General features: G+C 51.1%; 5 protein-coding genes across 5 annotated transcripts; 4 read left to right on the top strand and 1 right to left on the bottom strand.

The window, feature by feature from the left end:
• Positions 1 to 264: 264 nt before the first annotated feature.
• Positions 265 to 1,377, bottom strand: BX661DRAFT_180202 (Alpha/Beta hydrolase protein). Its single transcript, XM_051535410.1, has one exon. It carries the CDS (start codon positions 1,311 to 1,313, stop codon positions 312 to 314), a length of 1,002 nt encoding a protein of 333 aa, XP_051392701.1. The 5' UTR covers positions 1,314 to 1,377; the 3' UTR covers positions 265 to 311.
• Positions 1,378 to 1,530: 153 nt separating this feature from the next.
• BX661DRAFT_180201 (chloride channel) lies at positions 1,531 to 4,499 on the top strand. Its single transcript, XM_051535409.1, is given in 5 exon segments — positions 1,531 to 2,380; positions 2,407 to 2,847; positions 2,862 to 3,626; positions 3,668 to 3,945; positions 3,966 to 4,499. 5 exon segments carry the CDS (start codon positions 1,652 to 1,654, stop codon positions 4,213 to 4,215), a joined length of 2,463 nt encoding a protein of 820 aa, XP_051392700.1. The 5' UTR covers positions 1,531 to 1,651; the 3' UTR covers positions 4,216 to 4,499.
• Positions 4,500 to 4,502: 3 nt separating this feature from the next.
• Positions 4,503 to 8,826, top strand: BX661DRAFT_180200 (chromosome segregation protein sudA). The gene is given in 10 exon segments (XM_051535408.1): positions 4,503 to 4,590; positions 4,732 to 4,751; positions 4,905 to 5,033; positions 5,066 to 5,334; positions 5,352 to 5,588; positions 5,630 to 5,726; positions 5,747 to 6,893; positions 6,905 to 7,255; positions 7,348 to 7,965; positions 7,986 to 8,826. 10 exon segments carry the CDS (start codon positions 4,576 to 4,578, stop codon positions 8,475 to 8,477), a joined length of 3,375 nt encoding a protein of 1,124 aa, XP_051392699.1. The 5' UTR covers positions 4,503 to 4,575; the 3' UTR covers positions 8,478 to 8,826.
• A 490-nt stretch (positions 8,827 to 9,316) lies between these two features.
• On the top strand, positions 9,317 to 10,208 carry BX661DRAFT_89843 (uncharacterized protein). Its single transcript, XM_051539570.1, has one exon. The coding sequence runs from the start codon at positions 9,468 to 9,470 to the stop codon at positions 9,915 to 9,917; it is 450 nt and encodes a 149-aa protein (XP_051392698.1). The 5' UTR covers positions 9,317 to 9,467; the 3' UTR covers positions 9,918 to 10,208.
• A 553-nt stretch (positions 10,209 to 10,761) lies between these two features.
• Positions 10,762 to 11,181, top strand: BX661DRAFT_180197 (uncharacterized protein). The gene has a single exon (XM_051535407.1). It carries the CDS (start codon positions 10,869 to 10,871, stop codon positions 11,127 to 11,129), a length of 261 nt encoding a protein of 86 aa, XP_051392697.1. The 5' UTR covers positions 10,762 to 10,868; the 3' UTR covers positions 11,130 to 11,181.
• The last annotated feature ends 166 nt before the right edge of the window (positions 11,182 to 11,347 follow it).

Here is an 11,347-nt window from a genome sequence, read left to right as displayed (position 1 = left end):
CTTTTTCAGTTAAGTAAGTAATTTTTAAGACTTGAATATATCGATTTAGACCCACATTTTTATAGAGCACGACACATGGAAATAGCAAACTTAATATTTGTCCTTTTACAATGCTGTGTGTGCTCACTCGCTCAACTTGTGTTTGTTGTTGTATTTACCGTTTTTTGTGCACTTTATTTTATGTTGTAGGTCAAGCGCAAGATTCACCTTTTATTTTGAGACTTACGGTTCAAGTTAGCTCTTTTTCAATATTTTCAATTAATACTTCATTTTGTTTAACGCTTCAATTTTACATATTCTAATTTATATTATCATTGCTGACGGACAGGAATGTTTAGTGGCTGGTTGCGTTTCCAAAACAGTATGATAGCATCGCCAACCATATTAGGCAGGTCCTCCTGAATGGTGTGACCGGCGGCTGGCAGGAGATCCAGCTGGAATTTGCCCTGCATCTGCGCAATCAGCAGTTCCTTATCCAGCCGATCCGAACCAGCAAGAATTAGCAGCTTGGCAGTCGGCACACTAATAAACGTCTTTGACAACCCCGTGTACCACCCTTGCCAATATTGTTCTGTGGGCATTAGCTGTGTTTTCCATGACCATCTACTGCCATCCTGCACAATGAGTGACGGCACAGAGAGGCGGGCAGACTCGAGATTCTGGATGGCTCCTGAGTCAATGTGCCACTGAATTGCACTTGATACGGAGGCAAATGACTGGGGCCTGGCGGCAATAAAAGACGGAATGGCATGCAGCGAGTCCAGAGCTGTGCCTTCGACAATATCGATAAGAATCAGGCCGCGGATTGGCGAAAGTTTTCTTGATGCCGCGACATGCGTCATGACCGCGCCACCCATGCTGTGCCCAACTAAAATAATTTCTCGCTCGGAATTTTCACCGAGCATTGCACGGGCAATCTCAATGTAGTCGGCTACCAGACGGTCTAGACTAAGATCCTGGTGCTTTCCTGTAGTAGATCCGTGGCCGCGAGCATCGGGCGCTATGACTGTCGACTGGGGCACGGTCTGGCGGATGTGTTTGCACACCAGGCCAAACGTCAAACCCGAGTGTCCGGCACCGTGGTGAAACATAAAGATGGGGCCATCAGTGTGCAGAAGACCACTGGCATATACATTGAAGCGAGCGTCTTCTATGTCTATTTGCTGTTGCGATTCAAAGTAGTCGCTCCAGGGAAGTGGCTGAAGCTGATCTGATGAGCCGTGATCCTTTTTTGCGTTGGCAGTACCCTCTTCTTCCTCGAGTGGTGGGAGCTGCATTTTGCGCGCTTTTAGCATGCCCTGCCAAAGGTCCATTGTTTTTTTTACGTCGCGAAAAATAATATAATTCAAATGAATTTAAGAACAAAATTAAAAATACTACAGAAAGAAAGAAAGAAAAAAGAATAGTATACTTTTTTTGGCCATGGCGATGACGCAAATATAGAAAAATCGCATTCATTTTGGCGCGATGACGCTCAAAAACAATCATTCCATATTTGGGCTCTGGTCAACAGGTTTATGGATTTTGCGACTCTTTTCTTCTCTGCTAATTTGTGCTTTTTTTACAAATCCCAATTCGTATTTTATCAAACTCAGCATTGCCGTATCGGCGCATTGTTAGCAAGGTTATTTGATTTTGTACATACCATCCCATGATAGGAAGAGAAGACGAGGGAAATAGCGATAGAACGCAAAATCTCGGGATTTCGAGCCCAGGGACATATGAGAACGTCTGGGGAGAGCCCAGCACGAACAACCGCAACACGGGCAGCATGGATGAGGATGAGAACGCGGCTAGCGACAGTGACGACGATTATATTCCACACTTTGACGACAACGGCAGCACACACGCAATGTTTCCGCTGCACCGCACACGGTCCTCGCAGGAAGTGCTGATTCAGCAGCAGGACGGTGTTGGTGGAGGCAGCGGGTTGGACATGGACGTCATCACCGGATGGCTGTACAATGGCCCGTTGCAGCGCGCAAAGTACGATGACTTTTCGACCATCGACTGGATCTACGACAATACAAAGGCGCGGCACAGCAAGAGCGAGCTGCGGGCACGCGCGCAAGACAAGGGCCGCATGGGCCAGCTTGAGCTGCTGCTGGATGCATCAAAGTCCTGGGCGGTGCTCTTGGCTGTCGGCATATCCATGGGGCTGATAGCCACGTGTATCTCGGTGTCATCGCAATGGCTGATTGACATCAAGAACGGACATTGCCGGACGGGCTTTTACTTGAATCGCCGCTTTTGCTGCTTGAACGCTGACAACATGTGCTTGGACTGGGTGTCGTGGAGTGAACACCTGCGCGTGCATTGGCGGTGGCTCGACTGGCTGCTGCAGTACTTGGTTTTATATTTGATGCTATTCTGTTTGCCGGTCTCAGCACATATTTGGTGACTGAGTACGCCCCCTATGCGGCTGGCCAGGGGATTGCCGAGATCAAGACCATCATGAGCGGCTTTATGATGCGTAAGTTCCTGGGGCTGCGCACGCTCGGGGTCAAGTGCGTCGGCGTTGTGCTTGCCGTCGCATCGGGGCTCAGCCTGGGCAAGGAGGGAACCATGGTACACATTGCCTGCTGCTGCTGCAACGTATATACCCGGATGTTCAGCAGGATACGGGGCAATGAGGTCAAGCGCCGCGAGCTCCTCTCGGCGGCATCAGCGGCCGGAATATCAGTGGCTTTTGGGTCGCCCATTGCCGGTGTGCTTTTCAGTCTCGAGCAGGTCTCGTACTACTTCCCAGCGAAGACCATGTGGCGGAGCTTGTTCTGCGCTGCAGTCGCTGCCATGACGCTAAAGTTCTTCAATCCTTTCCGCAATGGCAAGCTCGTGTCGTTCCAGGTCACATACGACAGAACTGGGACCTCTTTGAGCTGTGGTTCTTTGTGGCGATCGGCGTTATCTGCGGCGTAGTCGGGACCTTCCAGAATCGCCTGGCACTGTATCTGATGCAGTACCGTCAGCGGTCGACGCTGAAGAACTTTGCGCGCGGAGAGGTTGTTGTTGTCGCCCTAGCCACGGCAGCCGTCAGCTACCTCAGCGTGTACTTGCGCGCTGACACAGTCACCCTAGTGTCAAATTTGTTTACAGAGTGCACTGTGCAGGACACAGATGGTTTGTGCAGCCGCAAGGACAGGGCAGGAAATATTTTCTCGCTGGTGTTGACGTCAGCCATCCGCGTCGTGCTCACTTCTGTGGCCTGCGGGCTGGCAGTCCCCGCGGGAATGTTCATGCCGTCAATGGGCGCCGGCGCGAGCATTGGGCGTGCCTTTGGCATGGTTGTGCAGACCTTGTATGAGAACCATCCGACGTGGAGGCTGTTTGCTGCCTGCAAGCCCGATGTGCCCTGCATTACGCCCGGTGTCTATGCCCTGGTGGGTGCTGCCTCCATGCTCGCTTCTACGACACGAATGACCGTCACCGTGGTCGTCATCATGTTTGAGCTCAGCGATGCGCTGATATATGTCCTGCCCATTATGCTGGCCGTCACCGTCAGTAAATCCATTGCTGACTCTATCGATAAGGACGGCTACTTTGAGGGCATCATCAGTCTCAACGGGTATCCGTTCTTGTCCATGGACCAGGAGTACGTCCTCCAGGGCACCAGCGATGAGCTCATGGTGCGGGCTCCGAAATGTCCGTTATCGGGGCTCATGATGAGACCTTGCGTGGAATGGCCGAGGTGCTGGAGACTTCGCCGTACAGCGGCTTCCCAGTGGTCAAGTCCAAGAGCACAATGTCGGTCGCCGGGTACATATCGCGCTCAGACCTCCAAATGATTGTCGATCGTGCGCTATTGTCTAGCGTGTACTCAGACTCATCGACTTGCTGCTTTTTGTCGCGCCCACAGGACTCGGGCGATTTTGCTCGGAATATGGTGGACTTTAGGCCTTGGGTCGACCAAACGCCCATCACCATTTACCAAACACGGATCTTAATGTTGTTGCGGATACGTTCAGGCAGCTGGGATTGCGGTATGTGCTGGTTACGCATTTTGGTATTTTGTTGGGTATCATTACAAAGAAGGATATTGTCAGGGCAGTGCGCATGCAGTCGAGGAATAACTATGGTCGGCCCTCACTGATCAGTCTGATCTCTCGCAGCTCTCTGACCCGCCGGTGGACTGGATCGCCCCGCACTCACAGCGGCCAGCCGAGCCAGCCTGCCAGGTCTTTGGCCGCGCTGTCTTCGGAATCCCATGTTTTGTGATCAATGCAATGCAATTGAAAATTTTATTGATTCGACGAGAGATCAGAGCTTTTAAAGTTTTGCGTGGTCTGTGGCTTGCAATGAAATCAAGTTTGAAGCTAATTTGGTCTGACCAATCACAAAGCAATAAAATAAACGAACGCGTTTTTTGCGTTTTGTATTATTTACGCGTGCGTATGCGCGTATTTTGTATGCGTGTTTTTTTTGACGACGATAGGCGGTTGAAGGAACCCGCAGCAGCAGCAGCGAACAGCAAATAAAAAAGTGCAACGTTTACTTTTAGTTCTACTTTTGTTAATTCTTTTTCACTATTTTCTCTTTTTTGAATTGGCTTTAAACAAATTACAAACCCTTATTTAAATGCATATCAAAAGAGTAAGCATAATTCTAATAAAAAGCATTTGAATGCCGTCTACAACACCTCCCTTTGACTTTGTCGAAACCAACCAAACACAAAATGGGCTATTCAGAGTCTCATAAAATCTTACTGTTTTTTCAACGACCGCTGGCATGTAGATATCCATCCAGGGCTTTAAGTCCTACAAGGACGAGACCACCACGGACCACTGAGCCCACACCACAACGTAGTCGGTAAGAATAAAAAAAGCAGTCAGTCCACAAGGCATATCGAAAACGTGTTTACGAAAATCATTTGTATTAACCAATTTATCAACAAGCACCTTGCGTAGTTGGAGAAACGGATCAGGAAAGAGTAACTTTTTCGCCGCAGTTCGTTTCGTGCTAAGCGACGCATACACAAATCTCGGCCGCGAAGAGCGCCAAGCGCTACTCCACGAGGGAACCGGCCCAGCAACCATGTCGCATACGTCGAGGTTGTATTCGACAACAGCGACAACCGCTTCCCGACTGGCAAAGAGGAAACGGTGATCCGGCGAACTATAGGACTGAAAAAAGACGACTATTCGCTTGACCGCAAGAGCTCGACCAAAGCAGAGATTTCGAGTTTGCTCGAAAGCGCCGGATTCTCCCGCTCCAACCCCTACTATATTGTGCCACAGGGCCGCATTACCTCCTTGACACATGCAAAGGACAACGAGAGATTGGCGTTGCTCAAGGAGGTTGCTGGTACTCAGGTGTATGAATCGCGTCGGGAGGCCAGTTTGAAGACGATCGAGGAACTGAGCGCACGCGTGTCAAGATCACAGAGGACCTGGCTTTGATCGAGGAACGCTTGGGCGAGCTTGATGCAGAGAAGGACGAGCTAGACAAGTACAGAACCCTGGACCGCGAGCGCCGCTGTCTAGAGTACGCGATCTACTCGCTGGAGCAAGAGGACGTGGTCGAGCAGTTGGACGAAATCGACATTAAGCGCGAGCAGCTTCTAGTTGCCGTAAATGCCCGCCAGGAAGCATGTGCTGAGTTTGAGCGCCACATGGGCGACATCGAGCCGGAGATCCGCGCGCCAAGCAGGCTCTGGAGCTGCTGCGCATTGAGCGTGAGCAGCTGGCGGCCGAAGCCGAGGATTACGCGCGTGCTCGTGCCCAAACCGAGTCGGCCATTCAGGATTTAGACAGGGCCGGTCATCGGGCCGCGATAGCATCACTGAGCTCCGCCGCACTGTCGATAGTCTGGCGCGAGACATCCGCACGCGCGAGAACGAGGTTTTGCGCGTCGAGTCGCAGTACACCAAGGCGCTGGCAGTCGAAACCAAGCTGCGCGAGCAGTTTGAAGTGGCCGACCAACAGCGCAAGTCGCTTCTGCAGAAGCAGGGCCGCAGCAGCCATTTTGGCAACAAGGCGCAGCGCGACGCCTGGCTTGCTAACGAGATTGCCCAGCTCGGCGAGTCTATCCAGCAGCAGCGCGTTCAGTATGAGGCTGCCGAGAAGGAGCATGCTGATTTGCAGGCGCGCCTGGTGATTATCTCGCAGTCAATTGCTGAGACCAGGGCGCGCGCTGATACTAGTGTACAGCTGTCTGCTGAGATGCAGGCCCGCGAAATCCAGCTGAAGGAGGAGAAGGACGCGAAAATCAGCCAGCGCAAGGGGCTGTGGCGCAAGGAGGCGCGGCTCGAAACCGAAAATAGCGATTTGCGCGAGGAGCTCAAGCGCGCAGAGAGGGCCATTGGCAGCACGGTCGACCGCTCAACCAGCGAAGGTCTACAAGCCCTGTCTGCAATCCGCGACGAGTTGGGCCTCAGCGGCATCTATGGGCCGCTGTTTGAGCTTTTTGAGGTCGACGAGACGTACCGCACGTGCGTCGAGACTATTGCGGGCGCGAGCCTATTCCACATTGTCGTGGACACCGACGAGACCGCAACCAAGGTATTGAACGAGCTGAATCGGCAAAAGCTTGGCCGCCTGACATTCATGCCCCTCAATCGGCTGCACCCCAGCCCGGCGACGTACCCCGGGGCCAGCGATGCCATCCCGATGATCGAGCGTCTGCGCTTTAACCGGCGCTACCAGCGCGCGTTCCAGCAGATCTTCGGCAAAACCATCATCTGCCCGTCGCTGGACGTCGGCGGCAACTACGCGCGCAGCCTCGGGCTCACCGCAGTTACGCTCGAGGGCGACAAGGTTGACCGCCGCGGCGAGCTAATGGGCGGCTTTGTCAGCCGCAAGGGCTCGCGCCTCGAGGCCGCCAAGGCGCTCGTGCAGGCCCGCGCCCGCGTCCAAGTGGCCGAAGTCCAGGCGAGAGAAACGCTGGCAACGCTGTCTGTTTAGACCAGGAGATCACAGCACTGCACAGCGAGCTCCAGATGATCAACGCGCGCGTGTCCCAGGCATCTAACGAGCGCACGAGCGCCAAGCTGGAGCTCAAGCAGCTGGTCAAGGAGGAGTCCGACGCGCGCAGCTTCAGCGATAATGCGAGCAAGGCCCTGGCCGCCCTCCGCGCACAGCACCGCAGCGCTGAGCTTGAGCTGCAGTCATTGCAGGCTGAGCTCAAAACGCCGTTCACCCGTGGGATCAGCGCCGAGGAGCGCACTGTGCTCGAGCGCCTGCTGACCGAGGTCGATGGGCAGGCGGCTGAGCTCAGCAAGCTGTCGTCCACACGTGTTGAGCTCGAGAGCCGCCGCAATGTTTTGCAGAGCGAGCTTGGCTTGGGGCTGCGCATGCGGCTCGAGGAAGCCCAGCGGCAGCTCGAGCAGGCCACGGCGGATAACCCGACAAGGCAATCGTTGTGCGCACGCGCGAGCTGGCCAAACTGGCTAAGCTGCAGGAAGACATTGGCGAGCGGCTCGGCGATGTGCACCGCGAGATCGACGACAGAGTGCGCGAGATTGCGGACCTCGAGAGGCAGATCGAGGAAACCAAGGGGCGGCTGGACAACGAGACCCGGCGCGCAGAGAAGGAAATGGAGCAGCTGGAGAAGTGCCTGGCACAGCGCAACCTGTATCTGCAAAAGAAAAACGAGTACATGCGCAATATCCAGGATCTCGGCGTGCTCCCCGAGGAGGCGTTCCGAAACTTCAACCGCGCGCAGGTCCCCAAGCTGGCCAAGCGGCTCCACAAAACCAACGAGAAGCTCAAGCGGTTCGGCCATGTCAACAAGAAGGCCTTTGAGCAGTTCAGCATATTTGCGCGGCAGCGTGAGAATATTCGGCAGCGCAAGCAGGAGCTTGACCAGTCCTCTGCGTCGATCACCGAGCTGATCGAAGTGCTCGACCAGCGCAAGGACGAGGCCATTGAGCGCACGTTCAAGCAGGTGTCCAAGTACTTTGGCGAGGTCTTTGCCAAGCTTGTTCCGGTAGGAAAGGGCGCTTTGGTCATGCTGAGGCGCACAGACAAGGTTTTGGGCGCTGCCGCGAGGATGCCGACGACCCGATGGAGGGCGGCGACGTGCTGTCGTCGGTCGAAAACTATATTGGCGTTTCCATTCGGGTGTCCTTCAACAGCAAGACTGACGAGGGCCTGCGCATGCAGCAGTTGTCTGGCGGCCAAAAGTCGCTGGTCGCGCTGGCGCTCATTTTTGCGATCCAGCGCTGCGACCCGGCGCCATTCTATCTGTTTGACGAGATCGACGCCAACCTCGATGCCAAATATCGCGTGGCAGTGGCTACCATGATCTACGAGCTTAGCCGCGACTCCCAGTTTGTCACCACGACTTTCCGCCCCGAGATGCTGGTGCATGCGGATAAGTTCTATGGCGTTACGTTCAACAACAAGGTCTCCAGTATATCGACCATCGACCGGAGCAGAGCAACAGGGTTCATTGAGAATATCCAACCTGCTCATGTGCACGCGCCCGAGCCTGAGCCCGAGTCTGTGGCTGTGTCCGAGCCCGAGTCCCAACTAGCGTAGCTCTCTTTTTTGAACGCTTGGATCATTTGTTTGCACGCTATTGAGTACCAATACCATTTTTTAAATGTTTATGCTTATTTCAAAGATTGGCTCATCTTTGGTGGATCCGCATTGGCGGGGCAGATCTTGGAACCCACTGAGAAATATTTTTTGGGGGAAGTTATGCATGCGGACTGCCAGGCCCACCGCCGCACGTGGCAAGCAAGCAGATACAGCATGTTGGGCATGCGCTTCATCATATCATATTCATCTGCTTTCGCTCCCAACAAGCGCCAAGTTGTACTTGCAATACAAATTTAAGCGATTTTTATTTCAATCATGCACTGTATGGAGCTTTTGCATAGAAAAAGAATTAAAGACAAAAGAATGTCTGTTGTCTGTTGTCTGTTGTCTGTTGCTGCTTTGTGCGGGTGTTTTGTGTCAAACTCGCTACCAAAAAAAGTTTCTTTTTCACTTGAGCATGTTGCGTTCTTTCCTTTACAAGTCCAGTGTCGATCATTATTACTTTATGCCGCCTCTGTCTAATGTTTTTACACTGCCAAGAAAATCCAAAAACAAATGTCCGCCCCGCACCACATCAGCTGGACCACTCAGAAAGAAAGGGGCTGCAGACAGGGAATGTAATAATAGAATAATTGGTTTCGAGAAGTTGGAATACAAAAATCTGTCCTTTTTTATTTGTTTTTGATGTTCCTTTCTCTTCTTTCCTCTTTTTTGTTTACTCACATTTTTTTACACTTTCCCTCACTCACCTTCTCATCTTCCCCCATCCCCTGTACGTTTTCCCTCTTCCCCAACCTTTAAGAGTAAAACTAGCAAATATAAGCGGCTGGTCTCTTTAATTTGCATTCACATAGACTTTTCTTTTCTTTCCACCCAACATACCCAACATTTACAATTTTTATTGTTCTTTTATTTTACTACCTTTTCTCCCCCGCACAGACAATCCAACAACCTTTATCCGACCCGAATAATCTTTTTTAAAAAACAATGCAGTTCTCAAAGTTCACTGTTTCGCTTTTCGCTCTGGCCGCCATTAGCGCCGCCCTGCCCTCTCCCCAGAACGCCCAGTCCGTTGTGCGCATCGGCCACGCCGACCCCACTGCCTCGGCCCCGGAGGTTATCTCCGCCGAGGAGTCTAGCATCCCCGAGGAGTCCAGCGTCATTGAGGAGTCCAGCATTGTCGAGGAGTCGAGCGTTGTCGAGGGCGATGTGGAGAGCTCAGAGGATATTGAGCTTTCCGAGGACGAGAATGATGTGCCCGCGGATGACGGCACCTCGACTATCTTTGTCAGCGGTGAGGTCAAAACTGTCTTGAGCGAAACTTCGGAGAAATCTTCGGAGTCGTCGTCTAGCGGCGCCGAGTCCTTCCGTGGTATTTCGTCGGTGGTCACTCTGGCTGTTGCCGGTGGTGTGTCGCTCATGCTTGCTGCATTCTAAACACGTAAGCAGGGGTTTTTTCTTTCTAATTTTTCTATTATTTTTACAAACATTAATGCTCGGAAAATCCACCCTTTTTCTTTTGGCAGTGGATGGATGGCACCAACAGGCAGCAGCAAGACTTTCCTATTTCTCCCCTTTTTCTTGCTCTCCCCACTACATTTAATAACAGGAAAGCGGCACCATTTCTTTCCTTTTTTCCTTTCGTTTTTAACTGTTTGGTGATTCTTTATTTGATTTGATTACATTAAATTTGATTAAATAAATCTTACCCATCGATATCTTTTACCATGTTGCATGATATATGTTTATTTGTTATGAATTGTGGCGGCTAAAATAAAAAAGCCTCCATTTCCCCCTTTGGTAAACGGCTAAAACTGCCTCTCAATCCTCTCTCATTCATTCATTTATGCGTAAGAAAAATGGAAAATTGGAAGCCAGTTTACATGCAAACACGCAATTTATCTGTCACGAAAAAATATTGGGGGAAAAGAGATAAGGAGCGGTATATACGTCAGAGGTGGCAATCAATGAAGTCATTTTTTATTCGTGGAAAGCAGCAGCATGCTTTATTTGTGCTGCCACTGCATTGAGCAAGCCATACAAACACACATACAAATCATTTTTTGCACCATTTTGCCATGCTCATTGTACACCAAAAAAATAGTTTGCAGGCAACGTCACTAATTTATAATTAGTTCATCGGTCATTTAACACGCCTTTCCTTGGCATGTGGTGTGACAAAGATAGAGGAAGAAGAGTTGATGGGTAAGGTAGAGGTGGAGAAATTTATAGTATATAAACGACCGAATCCGCACAAAACTCAAACACTGGAAACTTCATCTCTCGAATCAGCCTCGTCATTTATTCTTCAACTGTCAATAAATACAACTGCCGTTCCAAACAGGATCCTATCTTTCTTCATACAACATTCCTTCCATTTTCATAAAAATGCAGTTCTACTCTACTCTCGCCTCTGCCGCCGGTCTCTTCGCCATCGCTGCTAACGCCCAGTCGTCTGCCGATACCACAAGTACCGCGGCTACCACCAGTACCTCTCTTACGAGCTCAAGGGAATCTTCAACCTCTCATACCACTAGCACTAGCACCAAGACCTCGACTACGAGCGGTGCCGCTGGATCGTTGTTCAATGGCGCTTCGAGCATGGGATTCGCGGCTGTTGCCTTTGTTGCCGCTGTTTCGTACTTTTAAGTAAAAAACAATTTATTGAATAAATTTATTTATCTATAGACAAAAAAATAAACAATTTTTTGATATGGAAATTGTCTTTGCTGGCGCGGCGGATATCGATATATTGAAAACATGTATTGTTAATTGTTAAGAGTATCCATATGGGTATATCCCCCACTTCCTCTCGCTCGTAAAACAATGGAATTTAGGACAGAACAAAGGAGACAATCTCAGAAACA

The sequence above is a fragment of the Kickxella alabastrina genome (assembly GCF_025024165.1).
Source record: "Kickxella alabastrina strain RSA 675 chromosome Unknown BX661scaffold_7, whole genome shotgun sequence".
NCBI classification, from domain to species: Eukaryota; Fungi; Kickxellomycota; class Kickxellomycetes; order Kickxellales; family Kickxellaceae; genus Kickxella; species Kickxella alabastrina.
The sequence above is the reverse complement of the archived record's forward strand: the minus strand, read 5'-3'. Positions and strand labels throughout refer to the sequence as shown.